This window comes from Hippopotamus amphibius, chromosome 13 (assembly GCF_030028045.1).
Source record: "Hippopotamus amphibius kiboko isolate mHipAmp2 chromosome 13, mHipAmp2.hap2, whole genome shotgun sequence".
NCBI lineage: Eukaryota > Metazoa > Chordata > Mammalia > Artiodactyla > Hippopotamidae > Hippopotamus > Hippopotamus amphibius.
Window position 1 is genome coordinate 30,336,940 of NC_080198.1, and position 25,467 is coordinate 30,362,406.

A 25,467-nucleotide genomic window follows, 5' to 3' on the forward strand; every position below is an offset into this window, starting at 1 on the left:
TATCCACCTCATTACATATAGCTCCATCTCATCCCTTTTTATAGCTGAGTAATATTCCACTGTATATATGTGCCACATCTTCTGTATCCATTCATTTGTTGATGGGCATTTCGGTTGCTTCCATGTCCTGGCTATTGTAAATAGTGCTGCAATAAACATTATGGTACATGTTTCTTTTGGGATTATGGTTTTCTTTGGATATATGCCCAGGAGTGGGATTACTGGATCATATGGTAGTTCTATTTGTAGTTTTTGAAGGAACCTCCAAATTGTTTTCCATAGTGGCTGTACCAACTTACAGTCCCACCAACAGTGCAGGAGAGTTCCCTTTTCTCCACACCCGATGAGGGACTTTAAATAGGCAGTAGGAACCAGAAGGGTCAAAGAATCATAAACAGCCCTACAGGAAAATCATTTCCTGGTAATGATTAAAGTCTATCCCGAAGGGATTAAGTAAGTACAGTACCCCACTCACCTCAACTGCTTTGTGAAATGAGGGTTAGGGAAGAGTATAAACAAACGATCGTATTTTATTTTATATCCCCTGCTAAAAAAGAAAGGGAAGTATGTGAACAATTATTTTAATATTTCATTCCATAGGGAATAATTCTGTTGTTTGAAAGGGAAAATAAGAATTATAGAAGTCAGAGTAGTAGAGGGAGTAAGCTAGAAAGAGAGGAGACAGTGAAAAGAACATGGCTGAGATTACGGTGAAATGCAGATGTAGATGCCAAGTCCTGGTGTGTGGTCTTGGCAGACAGTGACAGAGGGAGGCTGTAGAACAAAGTCAACGGAGGAGAAGACTCAAGGAACTGAGAAATCAAGTTTTAGAGGAACTTCCACACAGACAGCGCAATCACTAAAAATTATGACAGAAGTGCTGGAGAGCAATCACTGTAACAGGAGAGATGTGGTGGGAACACGGCTCAGCTGTGAACAGAATACATACAGTCCTAATCATATACAGAATACATACAGTCCTAATAAGCTAAGCACTGAATATTAGTCTGGCCAAAACTGTAATTATACTGGGAGACAGGAAGGCCATGGGGAGGAGGCAGAGGCTAGGGGATGGGGAGGGGGATGATCGGTACAGGTGAGGAGAGGGGTGCTATAATAAATCTGTATCTTTTGTAATAGTCAACAGATAGTATCTAGCAATACTGAATATGAAATAGCAATATAAACAAGACATTTAAAGTATTCGGGTAAATTCCCAAAATATCAGCTAAATGACTAAAAGTGATTGCCTCAGAGTGGTGGGCGGGGTAGAAATGGAGGTGAGAGGCAGGGATGGGCTGATGGCCGATGTTAAATAACACGCCTCGAAGAACTATTTGAGTCTTTATGCTGCACCTATATAACCGATCAAAAATTAAAACTTAAAAAAAAATTAAAGCTGAGTTGTTCAAAAAGTGGATAATGATATAACTTCTAACTAGGTGTTATTATTCACCATCCCAGATTAATCAGATTCATAAGAGCAACCTCATATACTCACAAACTCTTGTTTTTTTCTCTCAGAAAGGATGCTGTCTTGTTAACTGATGCTTTTGACTTCAGCGATCAGTGTTTAAATTCAGCACTTGGCTGTTATGATGGAAATGTCTATGAACGTCTGTTCCAGTGGGCTCTGAAGTCACCAACCAATACTCAGGTAGTTGAACAGAACACATTATAAATTATGCAAGAAAGCAGAGAACAAGCAGTGAATACACCTCTCTGTTTTCCCATTTTAATTGATTCCCATCAGGATAGAAATTGCTTGGCATAGCATGTCTATTTAAAATATTTTGAGAACACATAAAAAAAACCAGAGCAGGGATGTGGCCTGGTAGGAACTCTGAGTCTGAACTGTAATCAGCAAAATGCATTGCTCAGAATTTGATAAAGGGAATTAAGAGGAAGGCCCAAGCTCTAAATCATGGCTGGACATACCCAAGGGCATACACACATAGTAGCAAATTGGCTTTTAAGTAACAGAAATAAGAAGATAAATCACTGCACTGATTTAACCATCTTATTTTCAGCCTTCTAACTCTCAGTTTAGTGTTGATACAGTAGGTATTCAAGGGTGATAGGAAGCTTGGGGGCAGGGGGTGTCTCTCTCAGAACTCACTGCCTGCTAGAGATGCCTCCTTCCCCTCTTCACACTGAGGAACAAAATCCCAGGGACAAAGAAGGCTGCTGCACTGCCATCAGTACCCCGGGAAAGCCAAATAAATGACAATTACAAGGGTTAAGACGAAAAGATCCCCAGCTGTCCCAGGACAGAACACCAGAACTCATTAACAGAAGAAGGGGGAGGACTCATAAAATCCTAACAGGCTAGGGCCAGGGTCCCAGACTCTCCGCTATGAGCCTCATTGGGAATCATTATGAATAGCAATCGCTACATTAACTGGAGTAGAGAAATAAACCCTGTATTTAGAATTTGGGGAACCAACATTTAATAGCAGATTTGATACAGATGATCAAAATCAAAGACACTCCACAGCTACACAACATGTTATTTTAAGTTCTATAATGCAAGTATGTTATTCAGATAAAGCTTACTTTTTTTTTTTACCTCTTCAGTCAAACTGCTGAAAAGGTGTCTTAACACCTCATCACATTGGCACCTCTCAGGCTTTCATTCACACTTAGCATGGTGTTAGACTTGCTCTTAACCTTTTGCATCCTGTCATACCTCACAGCTTAATTTAACATGGTTATCTAAAGTTGCAACACAACCAGTTACCCCCAAGATGGTTGTCAGATAGAAGGCCAATCACTTTGGTCCTTCCCTGTCTCCAGGAAGGCATCCTTTTAACTCAACAAGGAAATATAAAGAACTTACCTAAAGAAGATACATTTACTGCTTAGTACAGTTAAGCCACTTCTAGTGTGTTACTTTTTCTGATGATTAGATCTCTCTACTTTCTAACATTTAAATCCTGGCACAGAACTACAGCAATCCTGTCACTCCAGATTAGCCCCTGTGGTCTAAAGAAACACACATGCCCTTTGGTGCTGGAGAGAAAAACCTACCCTGCCTCAACTCCTGTCAGCTCAAACCTGCTTTGCTAGCAACACAAGGAAACATACCGATTCTCCTGATTCCTCATCTTCACCAAAGAACAGAGGGGCTTTCTTTTGTTTTTTAATCTTCATCTCGAAAGAATTTAATCCAGACACTATATGAGGGCAGGCTTGTCTAAATGAGGGGCATGACTGACCCACTGCATCAGCAGACTTGGTAAAACGTTGATGCACGTCATCCCATTCACTCTTCCCTATCTCCTGCCAATTGACTGTGAACAAGGATGGAGCGTTCCTCTTCCTAACTCCAGGGTCTATCACAGAGTAAATGAACATGGTTCTGTGACCTACATAGTGGGACAAGGACCCTGCTGCGCAAACAAAACTGCAAACTCTCACCATCCTAGCTTACGTTACCTTGCTAGAAAGGTGACAGGTACACCAATGTGGCTCTCTTTCACGCAGTGATTTTAGGAATGTGAGATTATAAGTGACCTTGAAGAATGGTTTCCAGTTAGTTAAAGTGATACTTCGTTGACTACTAATGTACAGCCCCCAATCTTACATTTCTGGCTCCTCTAAGGACCACCAAAATAGCACTTTTAAAGTGTATTTTCTAATCTGCTGTAGGTAATTCTGAAACTGTAGTAAGAGACATTTTTCCTCATTTGCACTAGCAGAAAAAGGAACACTACAGGTATTTCAATAAATTAAAACAAAAGCTACTTTGAAACATGCCTTGTAGACACAAAAGTACAAATGGGAATTTATTTCATTGACACTTCTACCAAATGGAAAGTGCTATGCGGAGTTAAATGTCTTAGAATTATAAGAGTGTCTTCTGTCTGGGGCAGGTTAAGTGTGAGCTTTTTCCCCAGACAAGGATGATGCACTCCCATGGTTTACTCTCACCATGGTGTCTGCTTTTTGGCTTTTTTTCCTGATTTGGATGCTATTTCAAGCCAGTTTCCCTGAAACAAACTGCAAAAGGCTGTTCTCCTTCCCCACGTGAACTCCTATGTAAGTGATTCCCTACAGATGCAAGCGGTGGAGGAACCACTGGGGATAACTTCAAAATAAGAATCCTAACCCCCACCCCCATTATTCTATTGTAGAAATTTGTTCAGGTAGTTGCCAGAGGTGTTTAAACACATCTACGAATCCATCATTCACTCAATCATTCAGCAAATATTTATTGAGCACATGAGGTATGCCAGAAACCATTCTAGGTACTGAGGACACAGTGGAGAACAAGAGTTACAGACCCTGACATCAAGGAGCTTACAGTTTTAGCTCAGACAGGCAAAAAAGTAAACAAACAAGTAAATAGTATAAAAGATGAGGGCAGAGTTGTGTAGAAAAGAAATCAAGACACCACACTGCAGAATAACGGGGACAGCCAATTCTGACATAGAATATTGCTTACCTGATTCCACCTTCTGGTTCTTTGCTGTGCAGTTAACATGTTCAATCTCAAAGAGCCTTAAAGAGTCAAGCCTTTTATTTGTATTAAATCCCCAAAGCAAATGATAAGCTGTGTTTTTTTAATTGGCCACCTGCATCCACAATTTAAAATCTGCATGAGAAAAGGAAGGATGCCCTTTGGAAAAAATGTTTCCCCATATGTTCACAGAAAATGAATTTCAAAAATAAATTTAAAAATTAAGAATCTTATGTAATGTTACTTTTTTGAAACTAAAAACTTAATTTGAAAGTAAAAGTCATTAATCCTGGCAGAGAGAGTCTGTCTTAATAATGCACTTCTTTCTACAAACAGGGGAACCCTGCCTATGAGAAATATTTAAGACCACTATTACAAAGCTGGAGATCCAAGTTATGAAATAATCAACAGCATTCAAGAGGTGCCACCAACATGCTGATGCTACCATGGCATACGCATCATTAAAACCTACAGCTACATATGTGTTTTTTTAAAAGAATCATTATCTTTCAGAGACACAGTCTGAAGTAGATGAAATATCTGCGATTTATTTCAAAATAATCCATGTGAAGAAAGAGGGAGAGTGAATCACTGTTGAAGTTGTTCAATGGGTACGTGGGTGTTTATTCTTTCTACTTTCAAGTATGTTTGAAATTTCCCACAATAAAAAAACAGTACCACTATCCATTTGTAGCAGCTATTTTGTTAAATACCAGGGTTTTTCTTTAGATGTAGCAAAACCCAGCAGACTCATTAGTTACCACTTGTGTCATCATAGCCCACATTTAGTTATCCCAGGACTTAAAAGAACACGCATACACACACACAAGTAAACAATCCTCTTCTAAAAGTGCCTACACTTGGTATAATCTAAATAAAATGCAGATCACCTCACACCAATCAGAATGGCTGTCATTAAAAAGGTAGGGACTTTCTAGGTGGGTAAGAATCCACCTGCCAATGCAGGGGACACGGGTTTGATCCCTGCCCCAGGAAGATACCACATGCCACGGAGCAACTAAGCCTGTGTGCCACAACTACTGAGCCTGCGCTCTAGAGCCCATGAGCCACAACTATTGAGCCCATGTGCCACAACTACTGAAGCCCACGCGCCTGGAGCCTGTGCTCTGCAGCAGGAGAGGCCACCGCAGCGAGAAGCCCACACACCACAAGGAAGAGTCGCCCCCGCTCGCTGCAACTAGAGAAAGCCCGTGTGCAGCAACGAAGACCCAATGCAGCCAATAAAATAAATAAATTAATTTTTTTAAAAAGGTAGTAAATAACAAGTATTGGCAAGGATATGGAGAAAAGGAAACACTTGTGCACTGCTGGAGGAAATTTAAGTTGGTACAGCCACTATGAAAACAGTAAAACTCAAAAAAATGAAAAACAGAACTATGATACAATCCAGCAATTCCACTTCTGGGTATTTATCCAAAGAAAAGAAAAACACTAATTTGAAAAGATACATGTACCCCTACATTCACTGCAACATTATTTACAACAGCCAAGATACAGAAGCAATCTAAGTGTCTAACAACACATGAATGAAGAAATTGTGGTATGTACATACAGAGGAATATTACTCAGCCATAAAAGAGAATGAGACTGTGCCATTTGCAACAACATGAATGGACTTAGAGGGTATTAGCCTAAGTAAAATGAATCAGACACAGAAAGACAAATACCACATGATTTCACTTATACGTGTAAATCTAAAAATCAAAACAAATGAGCAAATAAAACGAAACAGAAACAGACAGATACAGTGGTGGTGGTGGTGGAGACAGGAGATAGGTGAAAGGGATTAAAAGGTACAAACCGTCAGTTATAAAAGCAGCAAGCCACGGGGGATGTGATACACAGCATGGGGACTATAGTCAATAATACTGTAATAACTCTGGATGGTGACAGATGGTTACCAGACTTATCATCGTGACCAATTCATAATGTATATAAATGTCAAATCACTGTTGTACACCTGAAGCCAATATAATATCGTAATGTCAACTATACCTCAATTAAAAAAATGAGAAAAAAAATAGAGCCCTAGGAATACAACATATATACAACTCAGTTCCACTGAGTCCTCCTGAATCAAATACAAATGTGCTATAGGCAGTATTTACTGGGACGTAAACGATGAATGTTTTAGACCAGGAATACGATTTTCCCCCTTAACAAACAAGAATCAATAAATACAAACCTAATTTTCATATTTCATTTTTTATTGTTGTTGTTTTTTTCTGGCAGACAGTACACTTGGGAATTATACTGCACCAGGCATAAGAAGTAAGATTTCTACCACAGGGACATTTTGTATTCAGAATCCAATATAAATATTTCTAGTCAGACATTTCCATGGCTACAGATATTTGGTTGCTTGATTTATATGCATAGAAAGAAACAGTTGTCATAACTGTAAAAAGCAGTACTTAACAAGTACTTTTAAATGATTGGAACAGTTGTCCTTTAATATTACAATACTGCTTATTGGTTTGAAAACTAGGTCACCCTACATGATGTTTTGATTCTTCCCAAAGGCATCATGAGTACTCTGCTTATTCTTTCATTCCTGCACTCTTAGCCTTCTAGTTGAGTTAGGGACTATTTAATCAGAAATCATTTTAGCACTGTAATAAAAAAAAAAAAGCTTTGTTAAGGGTAGATTATATACCATAATGATTTTCAGACTTCTTTTTATAAAAAAGGTATCTGGAGGCTCTGAACAGGCACATGCATACTCAGGTAAAGGGAACAAAACATAGAAGAGTCTGCTAAATCACAAAACTTCCTTCTGGTCCCCAGTGCCTTCAAATAAATACAAATATTAAAAAAAAAAAATAAACCTCACACTGTGATTAAAAAAAAAAAAACATCAGCCTCTTCGATCTCCTGGAGAGTCCATTTCCAGCAACATCTCCCAGGGCTGCAGGTCAGTCATCTGTCTTCCGGGCCAACCTGCAGAAAGTCCAGTTGTGCTCCACTGTGTTCTCGTTGGCCCGCTCACTCATGTGATGCACTCGGGTGTTGCGGATGCTGAAACCTTGTTTTGTAATGTATTCCATCAGGTGGACTCGGAGAGAAACTTCCTGGTGATAGTCACAGGGTCCAAAAGTAAAGGAAACCTGGCAATCTCTGGTGTCCATCATGTGCTTATTCCACTTTGTAAAATAGTTTGATATACCTTCTAGTAAGGAATGGACCTTGGTGGTGATGGTTAATTGGGTTATGATGACAGCTACTGGATTGGAGTACTTAGAAAGCTTCCGAGTACTAGACAACTCCACAACTTCTTCAAAAGTATCCATAGGATACAAAGGCTTGGGGTCATTGAGACACTGAATCAAGGGCTCAATCTGATAAAAATCTGCTTCTTTCCGAAGCAGATCAAATTCCTTAAAATCCAGGGGCAAGGTCAACTCTGAAGTTCTCAAGAAGTTGAGGACATATCGAAAAAGAGGTCCATCTCGATCAATGAAGTAATTGCCTTGAGGGTCTCGAGCTGTGGGGAAGTCCCCCCCAAACATAGCTCCAAGCATGGAATCCGGGTAACGCGTCAACGTGGTGAGAGACGTTGTGTACAAGTGTCCACCTACATTTAATGTGACTGGGTCAGTCATCTGAAATTTTTTAAAAAATGATCAGTCATCTGAAATTTTTTTAGATCCTAACTTTGAGAAATTAAGAAAATTAGTGATAACAAGCAAAGCAAAAGATTCAGGCTGCAACACATCTAGCAATCCACTGATGCAAAACAGCTTTACTTTCAGTGAGAAACCCACTCAGATGAAGGTATCTAACATTTGCTTTCAACAGAAAAAAGGGATACATCCAATTCTTCAAAGCCTTACACTGAGGAGGACATTACTTCCAAAGCCACTTAATTTCAGGCCCAGTATCTAGAGAGAAGGTTTTCAGAGTATATTATGGAAAGACAAAGGCCAAACTATGATACACTCATGTAAAGTTTTTTTCCAATCTAAAAACAAAACACCGTTCATTTTTCTTAACTCAATTTAACATAAAATAGAATAATAATGATTTAATAACAGACATCTACTTTCAATATTTCTTTTGTCTTTCCCCCCTCAAAAAAAGGGGGGAAAATCATGAAATTTATTTTAAAAATAAAAATCAGTGTAGACCTAATCTTCCTAACTTTTTCATGGAAATAGTGTCCAATACTAAGTTAAAATACACAGTTTGGTCAACAAAATCTCATATACCCAAAGGCTAATAATAGCAGCTTTCAAATTTCATAATGATAGTATATTCACTTTTGTAACAATGTTGCAATCTGGCCTTTAATTTTGAAAAGCAGGCTTCTCTAAATAATACATACCTTTGGTTTTTAAAATCATATTTAAGAAATAAAATAAGACAGGTAAAGCCGGGTACTATGCAAATAAAATATTTCTTACCAAAGGAAAAGAAAAATAGGAAGACACAGGCACATGCAAAAAAAAAAAATTCCACTGGGAGAAGTGGCACCTTCTCAACCGTTAACCTCCCCAACCACAAGAAAATGTCCTCTCTACCCATGACCTCCTAGACATTTAACAATCACTACACTATGACAGAAGAGTTTTAAGAGCAGCATACTTCAGAGACCAAAAAAATAAGTGATTTTTATAAAAAGTTACATGGAGAGTCCATGTTGAGCTTGCCTACCTAAAAACATCAAAGTTAAAACACCCCCCAAAATACATCTAAACTAATTGGGGGGGAGGGTGTTGCACCATTTATAATTTTCATTCTTATGAGATGGATTATACCTAAGAATACATAAGAAGCAGGGAAAGACACACAAAAATAATTTGCCAGCCATCAAAATGCATTTGCAAAAGCCTCTCACCATATAGCCCCAGTCTCCATTATCCATCTGCTCCACTGCTGCGTCTTGGGGAGCCCAGGTTCCAGGGAAACTTGGGGAAGAGAAAAAGACATGTGACAGTGCATGTAACTATGAAAACAGAGTAGAAAAGTTTCTTCACCCAACACAGCAGGCCAAACACCACAAAACTACTCATCTTTGCTTAACTAAAACCTTGCTACAAGGCAAAGATCTGGTGAAGAAAGGATTCCTCTAAGGTTTTCTATGGGTTCCCCCACATCCTTACTACAATGGGTACCTAAAAGACTGGCAAATCTCTACAGAGAAAAAGTTATCCTATACTTAGAGAAGAAGGTAGAGCCTAGTGAGTAAACCAGTCATTCAAATTCTACCTATCTTCTCTGAAAATTGAAGTTTTAGAATTCCTATAGGAGAACACTATAATTAACTCCACAACCTTATCCTGGTACAAACCTATAATGATTCTTATCAAAACGGTTAAGAAAAAGAGAGAAAGGGAAAACTCTTTTTCATTAGCATTTCAGCTATATAAACTAAACATCTTAGTAAAAGCATTAAAAACCATAAACCTGGGACTTCCCTGGTGGGGCAGTGGTTAAAACTCCGTGCTCCCATTGCGGGGGGCTGGTTTTTGATCCCTGGTCAGGGAACTAGATCCCACATGTATGCTGCAACTAAGAGTTCACATGCCACAACTAAGGAGCCCATGAGCCTCAACTAAGACCCAGCACAACCAAGTAAATAAATAAATATTTTTAAAAAATAAATAAACCTCCAAGACACCAGTATCTCTTTCCAGGAGAAATACATCAGAATGGTACCTCTTTTGTAACACAGAAAAACTAATTATACTTTTAATAATGATACATTTCATGTTGTACAATAATCAAAACAAATAGAAAACAATTTAAATGCCAAACCATTAAAGCACAAAATCTGTCCGATAGTCACTCAAGCGGCACTTATGGAGAGACAGCCTGAAGACATTGATAAACACCCAGATATTAATGACGCCAGTTTGAATTTATTTTTACCTACAATTCAAAAGCACTTAAACAAGCAGTTTCCCAGCTACTGAAGTGCTTTCGTCAGTTCTCCCGCACACACATCATTCCCCAAATCACCCAGCAGATCGAACTCCAGAGCAAATTTCAAAAGCTTTGGCAAGAGACAGTAAGAAACACGGACTTATCTGTATTTATCTAGGAAAAGCACTGTTTTTCTTTTTTAATGTGGTCTTTGAACAGATTCACTTTTCCCACTTTTAGAGGAATCTGGCACACTAATTCCCAGAACAGGCCCTGGCTACAGAAGATCACAAAGGCTCTTTCTCAAAAGGTCACTCAGGCATGTAGAGAACATTTGCATAGCACAGCAGGGGCTGAAATCAGAGCCTGAAGCATCTATTTCTCTACCTTGCAAATTCTTCAAAGCAAACAAGCTAAAATGTGGACCAGACAAGGTAGGGTCAGTTTTTATTCTCCACACTCAGCAGTTGGCTATAGATAGGTCTCCACAGGCTATAGGGTGGAAATGGAACAAATGTCAAATTCAGGGCTGTTGTGACATTTCATTCCTCTGACTTGCTTCACAAACAGTATCTGAAGTAACAGAACCAAGAAACAGGTTTTACCAATTTGTATTATGAGCACCTGATTCAGTTACTGATCTACTGATCTGTTAGATTTAAAAGGCCAGTTATCCAAAAGTTCTGGTAAGATGACCATCTTAGGTATTTTCCCATCACCCAAAGTATTCACTACTGATAGCTTCAAAAATAATTCAGTCAACCAACATTTATTGGAGGGTAGGGCAAGGAAAGGTATGGTCCTTGCCTTTGTGGAGCTTTCAATCTATGAAGAAAGGCAACATACAACAACTGAAGTACAGAACAGAATTCAAAAGTACTATATAATAAAAAAGCAAAAAAAAGTACTATATAATAGATGGACTGGCAGAGACCTGAGGGAAGAAAGAGCAAGAACAATTTCAAATGTGAAAATGAAGAACTTCCAGAAAGAGCTTGCTCAGTGAGCTCTGCAGGAATATTTGGACAACCTGAAAAGGGATTCTAGAATAAAGAAACAATTTAAGTAAAGGGCGGGGGATTCCCACCCCCCCACACACACCATTCCTGATATAGTAAGCAAAGCGTGAATAACTGTCCTTCTTTCAGAGATGCAAAAGAGAGAACTATCAGATTTAGAGACTTGCTCAAAGCTCCACAGCTAGAAAGTAACGGATGAAGAGCCTGGGTTTTCTGACTTAGTCCAGACCTTTCCATAAACCACCCCCTTTGGATAGAAACTGAAAGAACAGAATTCAAGAAATGAGAAATCGAAAGGATTAACTTACAACACCCTACAGCCATCTATTAACCCTATCCACCTAGTAGAGATTTATTTACAAACTTAACAGTAACTCAGTCAAAGTGAGCAGTCATAAAGGGTTTGTAAAAATTCCCCTGAAGCAAAATAGCAAGAATCTACTCACTAGTGTGACTGAAGGCTGCTGTCCTCAGTCTTAAGTAAAGAACTCCACTCCATAAATGGTTAAATAAGAAATGGGAGACCAAAGACAAGTAAAAAAACAGACATCATCAAAGTTATAACTGTTATGCAAGGACTGTCCACTATTAATCCTTTTTTTCTTTTTTACTGCTAAATCAAAACAAGATAACTTCTTGAGCAAACACACATACACGCACACAATTAGATGATGCCCCTGAATCTGTTCTACAGCAAACGCCAAGGTTCTGTTCCGGTACAAAGATGTAATAAAACCTCAAGCTTAATAATTCAGGAAAGCAATTATGGGAATCTACATGAGCCCATGTTTCTTAAAAAGTACCCAAAATGAAGGGAGGCCTTCATTTGTGTATAAGATACATTAAAATCAAATGAAGTTACTATTAGTCACTTCCAATAACAACTACTCAACTATCCCCCCAAAATCAAAACGTTCACTGAAGGGCTCTAAGGGGAAAAAATAGTACTGATTAGTTTAAATTTTATCTCTACGCCTTACTTCTAAACAGCCTCTGTGGAGCTTGCTCAGATTCAGCAAGAAACAAACCAAAAAAAGAGATGCTTGGTCAACCAATAGCTGAATAATCAACCTCTGAATTGATGACTATGAGGACCATCTCAGAGACAATGCAGATGAACGAAATAAAACATAATGCAAAAGAGTTTCCGATATAGCTTCAATCTCTTCTACTAAGTCATTTTCCAGAGCTGCTAACAATTAGAAAATGATTCATTTGCTTTTCATCTTCTCTCCCTTCTGGCACTCTCCAGTGGAGGGCTTAATGAGAAATTAAGGACCACAAGACAGGCAGCAGAAGGAAGATCTTGAAATGGGCATCAAATGGGCCTGTTTTACTTGATGAAGACAAAGAAAAATCTAACATTTCAGAAAACTGGCCACTAATAGAGATTATAAAGGTAACACATGAAAAAAATTTCCTTTAAAGTGACTTCCCTTACTAAAGATCGTTTTAAGCAACAGTGAATACAACCAAGCACAAACAATTAGAAAGTCCAAGGAAAGGCTTCTCACCCTGTAAAATCGGTTCACCTGAAAAGATCGGACCTTTTGCGCAAATAAAATACACGTGGAAACAATCAGCTGACCATTACCAAAGAATGTAAAGCTGTATCGAAAATTCACCCACATTTCAGCTTCAAAGGTTAACTATGACTAATGTATAAATTCTGACAGTGTAATGTGAGCAATTACGTTAAGAAAAACTCATAAAGAATTTATAAAAGCCTTAAAAGAAATAGCTAAGAATTTCCCAGAGTAGCAAATGTGAAAAATGCACAATTCAAAAAGTTAATGACTGAGAGGGCAGACAGCAGTATCAAGCAGTATCAGCAGTATTTTGTCTTGTGGAACTGAAAACCACAGCCACAGAAAAAGAGAGAAAACGAAAAAGCAGAGGGTTTTGTACCAGATGAAGGGACAAGATAAAACCCCAGAAAAACAACTAAATGAAGAGGAGATAGGCACCCTTCTAGAAAAAGAATTCAGAATAATAATAGTGAAGATGATCCAGGACTTTGAAAAAAGACTAAATGCAAAGATCAAAAAGTTTACCAAAGACCTAGAAGAATTAAAGAGCAAACAAACAGAGATATGCAACACAATAACAGAAATGAAAAATACACTAGAAGGAACCAGTAGCAGATTAACTGAGGCAGAAGGGCGAATAAGTGACCTGGAAGACAGAATAGTGATAATCACTGATGCGGAAAAGAATAAGGAAAAAAGAATGAAAAGAACTGAAGACAGCCTAAGAGGCCTCTGCAACAATGTTAAATGCATCAACATTCGCATTATAGGGCTCCCAGAAGGAGAAGAGAGAAAGGACCCGAGAAAATATTGGGAGAGATTATATTTGAAAACTTCCCTAACATGGGAAAGGAAATAGCTACCCAAGTCCAGGAAGCGCAGAGAGTCCCAGGCAGGATAAACCCAAGGAGAAACACGCCAAGACATATAGTAGACAAATTGACAAAAATTAAAGACAGAGAAAAGCTATTAAAAGCAACAAGGGAAAAACGACAAATAACATAAAAGGGAACTCCCATAAGGGTAACAGCTGATTTCTCAGCAGAAACTCTGCAAGCCAGAAGGGAGTGGCATGATATATTTCAAGTGATGAAACGGAAGAACCTACAACCAAGAATACTCTACCCAGCAAGGATCTCATTCAGATTCCACGGAGCGACAGAGAAGTCCAAAGCTTTACAGACAAGCAACAGCTAAGAGAATTCAGCACCACCAAACCAGCCCTACAACAAATGCTAAAGGAACTTCTCTAAGCGGGAAACATAAGAGAAGAAAAGGACCTACAAAAATAAAAACAAAACAATTAAGAAAATGGTAATAGGAACATACATATCGATAATTACCTTGAATGTAAATGGACTAAACGCACCAACCAAAAGACACAGACTGGCTGAATGGATACAAAAACAAGACCCATATATATGCTGTCTACAAGAGACCCACTTCAGACCTAGGGACATATACAGACTGAAAGTGAGGGAATGGAAAAAGATATTCCATGCAAATGAAAATCAAAAGAAAGCTGGAGTAGCGATATTCATATCAGATAAAATAGACTTTAAAATAAAAAATGTTACAAGAGACAAGAAAGGACATTACATAAAGACCAAGGGATCCATCCAAGAAGAGGAGATAACAATTATAAATATATATGCACCCAATACAGGAGCATCTCCATACATAAGGCAAATGCTAACAACTATGGAAGAGGAAATGCAAGGCAGAAATAGAGACACAGATGTAGAGAACAAACATATGGACACCAAGTGGGGAAAGCGGGAAGGGTTGGGGGGGGGGGGGGAATGAATTGGGAGATTGGGATACCAAATTGTACACTCTAAATATATGCTGTTTATTGTCTGTTAACTGTATCTCAATAAAATTCTTTAAAAATAAAAAAGTTAATGACTAATAAAATAACCTAAGAACCCCTGAAAGTTATTCTCCTCACCACTGCTGAACTCAACCACAGCCTTCGTGGTTATGATGAACTAATTTAACACAAATATTCTGGGTTTCTTATTTCTGCTACAGACTAAGAATTCTTCGGGACAAAAGTTCTGCTCCACATAATAACCTATACACTGCAATACAAATCTTCAAACTTGAATAAATAATAAAAACCTATAACTACTGCCTTCCCAAAGTTTCCAGGTAGCCCTTTTAAAACGATTCTACTGAAATCTTCGTGTCTGGCATTCAGAAAAGAAGACTCAATAAATTCCCTCTGTACATACCTTCAAAATTACGTTTGTGCTGAATTTCTCTGTTCTGAAATGTGGGAGTCTGAAAGTAAAATACTTTTTATAGTAACTAGTTCAGTGACATCTAAAGGAGTCTTCTGGGTTAACTACAGGTTGGTATAAGTAGCCAGGCGCACAAGGGGAATGTGATTATGGTGTTAGGTTATCCTTAACCATAACCACTGAAGAAATGGGACTGTTGTGTCCAAAAACTAATCCTTTCTCCTCTCTCCTCTCTCCAGGTGGTCTAGAAGAAAGGTGCTCTAGGTTGAAAAGGTGACTATAATACTAAAGAGCTGCCACAAATAGTCACAAAACCATAAAATTCCTCTTACCCTCCGTTTCTGTAAGATGAAAATAGCATGATCCCAAAAGCAATGATACCACTTAGGCACAACACAAAGGCAACAACTGGCCTACCGGGTAACAGATAGGGACTAGGGTTCTGAAGTCACAGGAAGGCCAGCATAGAAGGAAGAGAATTGGTTACCGGTGAGGATCTGTAGCCCAAGTCAGCTCCATTACTAATTATGAGACCCCAAGTAAATCACCCTTTATGCCCAGCTGCTTCTTGCAGAAAAGAAAATGAGATCATGAATCGAAAACCACTGGTAAACTGGCAAGTATTAAACAAATGTGAAAACACTAGTGGCAGGGGTGTGAATAAAATTTCTGCGGTAAACTGGGAAACTTGAGAGTGTGAACACAAGTAATTTAGAGCATGGGCAGGGAGACCAGGCAAATACGAAAGAGAAGGCCTCTTAATTTGCTTCCAGTCTCCCCCACCCCATCCTCCTTTCCCCAGAGCTCCAAGTGGGAGAACTGCAGGTAAAGGGGAGCATCTGGCTTCCACAGAGACCACCAGACCTCTGAGCTCTTCATCACGGAGGAACTTCTCTAAAGCATGACTCAGGATTATCTCCAAAGTAAAGGCGAATCCAAATAAGCATGTGCATTCCATTTTAAATAGACTCCAAATATCAAAATCCAAGACACATTGAGGGATTCACAGAAAGATTCACCCTCGAATTCCTTTATGTAGTAACGCTTTAAAATATGATTTATGAAAATTCAAATCACACAATTCTTAGAAATGGCATCTATGGCGGTCCTGACCACTCAATCCTTAATATCTATGGTGTTACACAAAATGAAGTATTAGTATGACCTGATAGTTCTCAACGAAAGAGCAAGTTCTCTCAACCTGCTGACCGTGTAGGTAAAAAGATTTTCCTTTTCCTAGCTACATATCTGTTCATTTGAAAACATCTCAATCTTGGGCTTAGTCCTGTGCTAAATGCAGTCTCCTCGCTTCTTTCCTATTTGGGGATCATTCATGTACTTGGGCATTTGTGACAGCAAGAAAATGAACACGCCAAGGGGAAATACTAAGGGACACAGGCTACCCCAAACATTCTTAGCCAAACCAGGTCACCTCGCGTCTCTTGACCACTCATACCTCTTCTATCACAAAGCCCTAAAATTGGAATTATCAACTTGTTCTAGAACCAATATACTTGCGGAAACATAACTTCAGTAGAATATTCAAACAAGATCTGTTTCATTTCTTGCGTCCCAGCCCCCGGACACAGCCTCCACCACTGACAGCCCGGCAGGTGCTTCAGGGGCTCCCCCATTACCACAGCCATTTATCACCTCTGACACCCAGCATTAAAAATGCCCTGACACACACACATCTGAGCACACACAACTCAGCTGCAGTCAGAGTCTCTCTGGGGCAGAAAAGCCCCTAAGGCAGGGCTCAGAAGCCCTGCTGCAGGCTTTAGATTAAGGCAAACGGTGGCCAATAAGCGCCACCCCCAAAACAAACATTTTCGAGCAAACCTCGAGGTGCCCCCGTCCGCGGCGGGCTTCGCTGCTGCCCGAAGGCGGAGTTCCCCGCCTCGCGCCGGCCCCGGCGTGGGACGGGAGACGCTCCGGGCCCGGGAGGGGGACGCGCACCAGGGCCCGGATCCCGGGTCCGCCGAACCCGCACGTCCCCGCCGGGCGGGCCCCGGAACCTCCGCCCAAGGCCGGCTCCGGCTGCGGGCAGCCCGCCGCGGGCTCGCGCCAGTCCCGGGGCGCGCCGCGCGAGCCCCCCGCGGTGCCCTCAGCGCGGCCCCGCCGCCGCCCGGATTCCCCTCAAGCCCGCTCCCCGGGCCGCTCCGCGAGGGTTCCTGCCAGTGCCCGGCCCTCCCCAGCCCCGGGTCCCCAGGCCGCGCGGGCCCGCCCCTACTCACCGCGCTGCGGCGGCAGTGGCTGCCGGGCCGGGAAACGCCGGCGGCCGGAGAACGCGAGTGCGAGGACGAGCGAGCCCGCGCCCGGAGGCGGCGGCGGCGCAGGCGGCGGCAGGAGGGACGACTGAGCCAGCTCCCGGAGTTGCGGCGCCAGCCGCCCGGTGCGGGCGGCGCTCTCCCAGCAGAGACGGCGGCGCCACGAACGCGGGCGCCCCCTAACGGTGGCTTGGGCTGGTGGCCGGACGGCCGAGAGGCCAGAGCAACTCAACCAGGCGTAGCCTTGGCGGCTGGGTCCGGCCTGCTCCGCTGCAGCCCCGAAGCCCCGCCCCGACGCCCCAATCCCGCCCCTGAGGTTCCGCCCCGAGACCCCGCGCTCCGCCCAGAATCCGCCCGACGTCCCGCCTCCGCCCTCAGCTTGGGATCAGCCCAGCCCCGGGCAGTTCTCGCTAAGTTCTCAGACCTAGGGTCCCCACAGCTGTTTCTGCTGTCATTTCACGAACACGTATGGGGCCTCGGCCATGTTCCAGGCCTGGAGAGTAAAGCGGCCACCAAGAGGGAGGGGCGTCCTATTACGAGGAGAAAACAGAAAAGACCCAAGGAAACAGCCCGTAGACAAAATAAGTTACGATTATAAATTTTGGGAGGTACCTGAATTAGATGGAGAATAGGGGAGGGGACCTCTGCTTCATGTACGGTGGCTATGGAAGATCTGGACCCCGGGACTGTGGCCAGAGCACCGCCTGGCGTTGCGTTCTGTGTGACAGGTAGTAAGGTCACCTCTCCAGCCTTGGGGTGGAGTCGGGAAAGGCAGCCGGGTGGGGAGAAAGGCAGAGCTGACTTCAGAGAAAACCAGTGCAAACGCTCTGAAGCCTGAAGGAGCCGGCCCTAGATGAAGCTGGCACCAGTACCACCACGAAGGAAGCCAAGGCTGCAAAGAGTGGGAAATCACCTAAAGTCTCAGAGCTAATTGGTCTCCAAGCATAGACTCCTTCCAAGTCCCACTCACTTCCTGCTAACCAGATCTCCATCCCTTTCCAGGTGGGACCAGGTATATGATGTTGGCTTTTACCATTTCCCCTTCAGCAGGATAACCACTTGCCTTGGAAACTCACCTGTGGTTCATGGCTCTGATTGCGTGAGCTGCCTCTGGGGTTTAACTTTTATCTGCAGGATCTTCACAGTCATATCTGATACTTGGTTTTTCTCTGAAAACTCAATAGGTTTCCTCAAAAAACTAAAAACAGAACTACCATATGACCCAGCAATCCCATTACTGGGCATATACCCAGAGAAAACCATAATCCCAAAAGAAACATGTACCATAATGTTCATTGCAGCACTATTTACAATAGCCAGGTTGTGGAAGCAACCTAAATGTTCACTGACAGATGAATGGACAAAGAAGATGTGATACATATATACAATGGAATATTACTCAGCCATAAGAAGGAACAAAATTGGCTCATTTGTGTGGTGTGTGCTCCAAGGACAAAGAAGAAGATAAACTCAAAAAGCCAACATCGCCGGAACAGAGAGTTACGAGACCTTTATCACTCTGTCACACAGCAACCATCCCAACATCTCTGAGCCTTCCCAAGTAGCATGCCTTGCTCCTTTCCCATCCCATATAAGAGAAAGTGGTCATCCTGTTCTTCTCCCACTGTGCACACTGGAGACATGCAGACCCTACCCAATCAGCAGGTGACTCACAAGTCCCTTTCCTCCCTAGCTATAAAAACAGACAAGCAACCCATGCTCATCATCAACTCTCCCTGGCTACCAAGAAATTGGCCCGCTGTTCTAGCAGCGTCCCTTCTCTTTAATAAATCCTATCTTCTTTACCTTCTGCCTTATGTCTGAAAATTCTTTTCCAACCCTCACTCAGACCACGACAATTTGTAGAGACGTGGATGGACCTACAGACTGTCATAGAGTGAAATAAGTCAGAAAGAGAAAAACAAATATCATATATTAACACATATATGTGGAATCTAGAAAAATGATACAGATGAACCAGTCTACAAGGCAGAAATAGAGACACAGATGTAGAGAACAAATGTATGGACACCAAGGTGGGAAGAGGGGGGGGTGGTGAGATGAATTAGGAGATTGGGATTGACAGATATACACTAATATGTATAAAATAGATAACTAATGAGAACCTGCTGTATAGCACAGGGAACTCCACTTTGCTGTACAGTAGAAACTAATAACTATACCCCAATTTAAGAAAATTTAATTTAAAAAAAAACTCAATAGGTTAAGTAAATGACATATGCTTCATCAACATAATTGAATGCTACATTATTACATTAAAAAGACTAGGTGAAGATACAGGGAAATGTGTGTAAGAATAAGCAGTACACAAAGTGGTATACATGGGGGACTTCCCTGGTGGTCCAGTGGTAAAGAATCCGCCTTCCAATGCAGGGATGTGGGTTCGATCCCTGGTCAGGGAACTAAGATCCCACATGCCATGGGGCAACTAAGCCAAAGCACCACAACTACTGAGCTCACAGGCCTCAACTAGAGAAGCCTGCGTGCTGCAAACTACAGAGCCCATGCGCCCTGGAGCCCACATGCCACAACTAGTGAGAAAAAAAACCTGCACACCACAACTAGAGAGAAGCCCGAGTGCCACAACTAGAGAGAAGCCCGAGTGCCACAACTAGAGAGAAGCCAGCACACCGCAGCAGAGCCCGCATGCCACAACTTAGACCTGACGCAGCCAAAATATATAAATAAAAAGAAAATAAATAAAATAATAATTTTTAAATGGTATACATGGTATAATCCTAATTTTATTTTTTAAAATGTAAATATGCATAGACAAAAATTTTGAAGGAAATACACCAAATCGTTGATCCTCATTCAAGGCTATAGGATGAGAATATTAGTGACTTATTACTTCCAAATGTTCTTCTGAATTTTCTATATTTTCTAAAATGCATGGATGCTGAATTTATAATCAGAAAAATACGAGTTTTATTTTTTACAAAAGAAAGATAATGCTGAAATTACCCAACACTCAGATCTCCAGGGTTTGGTGCCACTGAAAATCCAAAACTACCCCTGGCTTACTGGTGTCCTTGGAGGAGTCATTTCTTCTCTCGGGGCTTCTATTCTCTCAACTAAAAACTTAGAGGAATTAATTTTGTCAGTGGTTTCCTCAGAAAAATTCCTACATATCTCAAAGTTTTTATTGCTATTGTAAATTATATTTTCAAATTTATATTTTATAACCTATTGATGGTTATTGAAATGTTGTTCATTTTATATAATAAGCTTATATTCAGCAAACTTTTTTAATTCTAATTTAGTTCTAGTAAGTGTATAGGCTTTCTTGAATTTTCAATGTAAGTAGTTATAGAGTCTGCAAGTAATAACATTTGGTATCTTCCTGTCCAGCCTTTATTTCCTTTTCCTTATTTTACTGCACGGGCTAAAATCTCCAGCACAATGCTGAAGAACAATGATGATAGTGGCATTTCTATCTTGCCCTTGACTACTTCTAATACGGCACCATTTGTTGGTTTGCTATAGATTTTTGGTAGATACCCTTTATCAGAGTGAGGAAGTATTATTCTGCTTTATTATGAATGGGCATTGAATTTTATCAGAGATTTTCCCCACTAATGTAATTAATTACAACCATGGAGATTACTATATCGAACCATCTATGCATTCCTTAATGATGTGCTTTTTTTTTTTCAGTATAGTGCTGGGTTTCATTTGCTAATAATTTAGAATTTTTGTGTCCATATCTATGAATGCAATATGACTACTATTTTCTTATCTTATTCTCTCTTTGTCTGGTTTTGCTATCAAAGTTACATGAGCCTCATAAAATAAGTTAAGGAATGGATATCTACTCACTAGAGCAGCTTCTATAAGATTGGGATTTTTCTGTGGTTTGGATTTTCTATAGGATTCCCCTATAAACCATCTTGGTTTGGGGCTTAGGGGTGGAAAGTGTTTAGCCTTATGTCCTGACCCACAGCATTCAATAAGACCTTAGGGCTCACTTCTCCACCTGCACAGCTCTTGTGGGGCCACCAGAAATCTTCTTGTTACTGAATCCAAAAGATACTCCTCAGATTTCCTCTCAGGCCTCCCTGCAGTGATATCCCTGACCACACTCTCCTAGGGACAACCTGTTCCCAAGCCCTGTTCTAGTTTTCCTCCTTCCTCTCAGACTCGTGGAGATACTCCTCCTCTTGCTTTACCCACTCCTTATGCCCGGGTTTGTGGCCACGGCCATACTCTCTTCTCCACCTACGCATCCCTGTAGACTGGCTCAGCCACCTCTGTGGATTCCATCATTGTCTCTAAGCCAAAAGATTCCCAAATCCATACCTCCAGCCCAGGCCTCTCTCCTGAACTCCATACCTACAGATGCTGCATTTGCTAAAGCACCTACTATGTGTCAGGCACTACGCTAAGTGCTTTTATCCTCTGCAGCATCAGTCCTCTATTACTGTATCATAAGTTTTCCCAAAATTTAGGGGCTTAAAACAATAACAAATGTTTCTTTTTTTTTTTGGCTACACCCTGAAGCTTGCGGGATCTTAGTTCATCAACAAGGGACTGAACCCTGGCCCTGGCATTGGAAGTGCCAAGTCCTAACCACTGGAACACCAAAGAATTCCCAACAAACATTTCTTATCTCGGTTTCTGAAGGTCAAAATTTGGAAGCAGATTAGGTAGGCAGTGGATCTTGCAGTCTAGATGTCAGCTGGGGCTGCAGTCAGCTGAAGGCCTGGCTGGGGCAGGAGCATTTGCTTCAAACTCACTCATGTTAGTTTTTAGCAGGATGCAGTAGTTCCTCTTCACATGAGCCTCTCCTGACAACCTGGCAACTGGCGTCCCCCAGAGCAAGCAACCTAAGGGAGAAGCCACAACGTCCTTTATAATCCAGGCTTGAAAGTGACATAGCCATAGTCTCTTGGTCTCACAGACCAACCCTGTTGCATTGTGGGAGGGTACCACACAAGGACCTGAACACCAGGAGGTGGGGTCATTAGGGGTGATCTTGGAGGCTGCCCGCTACCCCCTCACAACTATGAGGATGACCCACATCATCCCCTGAATACAGCTGAGAAAACGAAGGCAAGGAGAAGTGAAGTCGGTGATCAAGGCCACACGGCCAAGTCTGAGAAGAGAGATCTGAACACAACTCTGTCTGCCCCGCCTCGGGTTTCTCCTCCTTCAGTCTGTCCTCCCGTGGTCCACCACCAGCTTCCTCACCTTCAACATGTGCAAACCTGAACTCTCTCACCTCACCACCCCCAAGCCTCCCAAGTGCCCAGCTCAGCTCAGCAAGTGGTGCCACCATCCTTCCATCTGTCCAAACCAGAAGCTTTGAGTCATGCCTGCTCCTCCCGCCCCCTTACTTCCCGGTGCCAGATCACCCTGCCAAGACTTCCTCCTCAGTGCAGCCGGGATCCATCTCTCCTTCCCTCTCTCTCCATCTCCACCACCATCGCGCAGGGCCAAGCCACCAAACTGTCTGTCCTGGGCATCTGCAGTAGCCTCCTCCTGGCCATCCTCACTCTCTCTGCCCCCACCTACACATCCGTCCTCCTCTCTCCAGCATGAGTCACCTTGAAGAACACAAAGCTGGTTGTGTCACCCTGCCTGCTTTAAACTCCTTCAATGACTCCTATTGCCTTCAGGATCCGGCCCCTGCCCACTTGTCCAGCCTCCTCTTCTGCACCTCTTCTCTCTCCCAGGTCCTAGACTCTCCTGCCACATTTTGGTATCCAGGACCCACTGCAAATTTTTTCACTTCAGGGCCTCTTTTATGCTCTTCCCTCAGCCCAAGGCAAGCCTGCCTCCTCCTCCTTCAGCATCTTGTCATCTCCTCAGAGAGGCCCTTCCTGACCTTCCCTGACCTCCCAGCCAGGCTGATGTCTGCCAGCTGTAACTTCCACAGTGTCTGTCCTTCCCTCCCCACCTCACCGCTTCTCAGCTGAACCATGAGCTCCCTGAGAGCAGAAGCTCTCTCCGTCTGGCTCACAAAGCTCCCTAGATCTTCACAGCGTGCCTGGCACTAAGCACATCCTCAACAACGAGGTGACAGTTCGGTGCATCCTCTCTGGCCCCTCCCTTCCCCCCTGGACTCCATGCTGCAGCCACTGGACAGTGTTCAGTTCCTTACATGAAGCACGGTCACCAGCAGGTCTTTGCACATGCTGTTCCCTCCACAGGGATGCCCTTCCCTCCTGTCCCTCTATTTAGTCAGCTAACTCCTGTATATTCATCAGGAACTAGGGCTGCCAGGTTTAGCAACTGAAAACACAGGATGCTCAGTTAAATGTGAATTTCAGATAAACAAGGAATAGGTTTTCTTACTGTAAGCATGTCACAGATACTGTGTTACATACAAGCCATCCTGTATTTTATCTGGCAACTCTCGCACGAACCAGCACTAGTTCCTCGCTCCTTTGGGAGATCCCCCTGTCCTCCCCCCCCCCCCCCACTTAGGTCTGCTCACCCCCCTTTCCATCTCTGGGCTCCCAAACCGCCCTCCTGCTCGCCCCCACTGAGCATAAACACCCATTCTGTTTATGGCTGTCTGTTACCAGCTGGAATGTGACCCCGTAGACAGAGAAGGCTGTCTCCCCGTCTTCATTCAGGCTGTCTCGCTTCACCCAGGACAACCCTGGCCACGACCCTGAGCAGCATGGTTTACTGAGTAGAGAAGTGAAAGCGCACCAAAGAGAAAAAAGTAAACAAGGTGGGAAAAGGAACCAGCAAATGAAACTCGGCCCCCAAAGCAGCATGAATCTCTTGGATGATACCCACAGCAGGGAGCACCCCTTCCCACCCCACCTCACCCATGTCCCCTAGAGCTCCTCATGCCCCGCCCCTCCAGCCTCAGGGAGCCTTAGGATTGAGGCACCAGGAATGCAAAAATGTAAGTCTGTCTCCTTTCGGGGGGTTTTCCCAAACAGCCTCTCAAGCACGCAAATGGGAGGTCCTGTGAGGAGCAGCATAGGTCAGAGAGAGGCTGTGAGCATCCCCAGGGTAGGGCGGTGCCCCAAAGGTTGGCAGATGCTGACCACCTGCTTGGAGAGCTATCGAAGTCCAAGCAAGTCACCTGGGGGCTAAACAGACACTCAGCCACCTGTGGTCATTCAGCTACCTCCCACAATCCCTCCCAAGATGGGGACAGTCCCAAGGGACCCCCCAGAGGTAAGTGACCCTAAAGCAGCTAACTGAATGGACCATCTGGACCCAAGACTTCGTTGAACTCCTCCCAACTACCCCACCTGGGGTATTCTGAACAGCCAAGGGGATGGCCAGTAGAGAAACCCACTCCACTCAGCCTTTCTTTGTGGTGAGTCCTGTCTCTTCTGTGTGTGTGTCTGTCCCTCCCTTTCTGCCCCTCAGTCACCTTTGGTCCTTGTGCCACTGGTCTCACCAGCTGAGGTTCTCTTGGGGCTGGTAAAAGGCGTTCCTTAGCCTTTTACCCACTGGCTGCCCTGACTGGGAAATACATTTCTAAACAGTCTCCCCACTCCACCCCTGGGGACCGGCTCCAGTCCCTCTGCACATTTGCCCCAGCCTCTAGGCCACCCACTGGCACAAGTGGCCCTTGCTGCCAGCAAGGTTTCCAATAACTTCCCCACTTCCAGCCTTGGAGGTGCTTTGGTAAATTTGATGAGAGCATTTTTCCTTTTTATAAGGTTTCTAATTACCTATTATTTCTGATCTTCTCTTTAATCTGCTTCCAAAACTCTACTGGGAGCTACAGAAACAGGGGAAGGAATCTGGTTCTCACCAGTGTTGAGACAGAGGCCCTGTGGTTGTCCCTGGATGTCACCATCCTCTTCACCATTATGACTCTGTAATTAAAGGGATCAGAAGATCGGGCTTCTGTCTTTAGTCCCATGTGCCTTACTGTGCCACATCTGAGAAGTTCACGGGTCTTGAGAGTCCTTATTTGCCAAAAGGGAATAAAGCTGCCTGGCCATAGCATGCCCAGCTGGCATGCAGGAAGCAAGACAACTACAGATTCTGAGTTCTCATCCTCCCTGACAGCACAGTGCTCTAAATGCTCGTCAATAACACATTTCAGGCCTTGGT

At 42.7% G+C, this 25,467-nt stretch overlaps 2 protein-coding genes across 9 annotated transcripts in view; one reads left to right on the top strand and one right to left on the bottom strand.

Annotated features, from left to right (window-relative positions):
• The window catches only part of ACOX2 (acyl-CoA oxidase 2), a 29,194-nt gene extending 24,055 nt beyond the window's left edge, over positions 1-5,139 (top strand). For both annotated transcript variants that reach the window (XM_057704551.1, XM_057704552.1), the window contains 2 exons: positions 1,525-1,657; positions 4,799-5,139. In XM_057704551.1, the coding sequence (XP_057560534.1) occupies positions 1,525-1,657; positions 4,799-4,861 (196 nt within the window). In that variant the 3' untranslated portion in view covers positions 4,862-5,139. The remainder of the gene's footprint in view (positions 1-1,524; positions 1,658-4,798) is intronic.
• A 1,536-nt stretch (positions 5,140-6,675) lies between these two features.
• KCTD6 (potassium channel tetramerization domain containing 6) overlaps positions 6,676-25,467 on the bottom strand; it is a 47,382-nt gene continuing 28,590 nt past the window's right edge. For 3 of the 7 annotated variants that reach the window (XM_057704566.1, XM_057704565.1, XM_057704564.1), the window contains exons 3-4: positions 9,321-9,390; positions 6,676-8,085 (exon numbers count right to left, since the gene is read on the bottom strand). In XM_057704566.1, coding sequence (XP_057560549.1) covers positions 7,399-8,085; positions 9,321-9,390 — 757 coding nt within the window. In that variant the 3' untranslated portion in view covers positions 6,676-7,398. The other 4 variants (XM_057704570.1, XM_057704569.1, XM_057704568.1 and 1 more) reach the window with 4 other exon arrangements.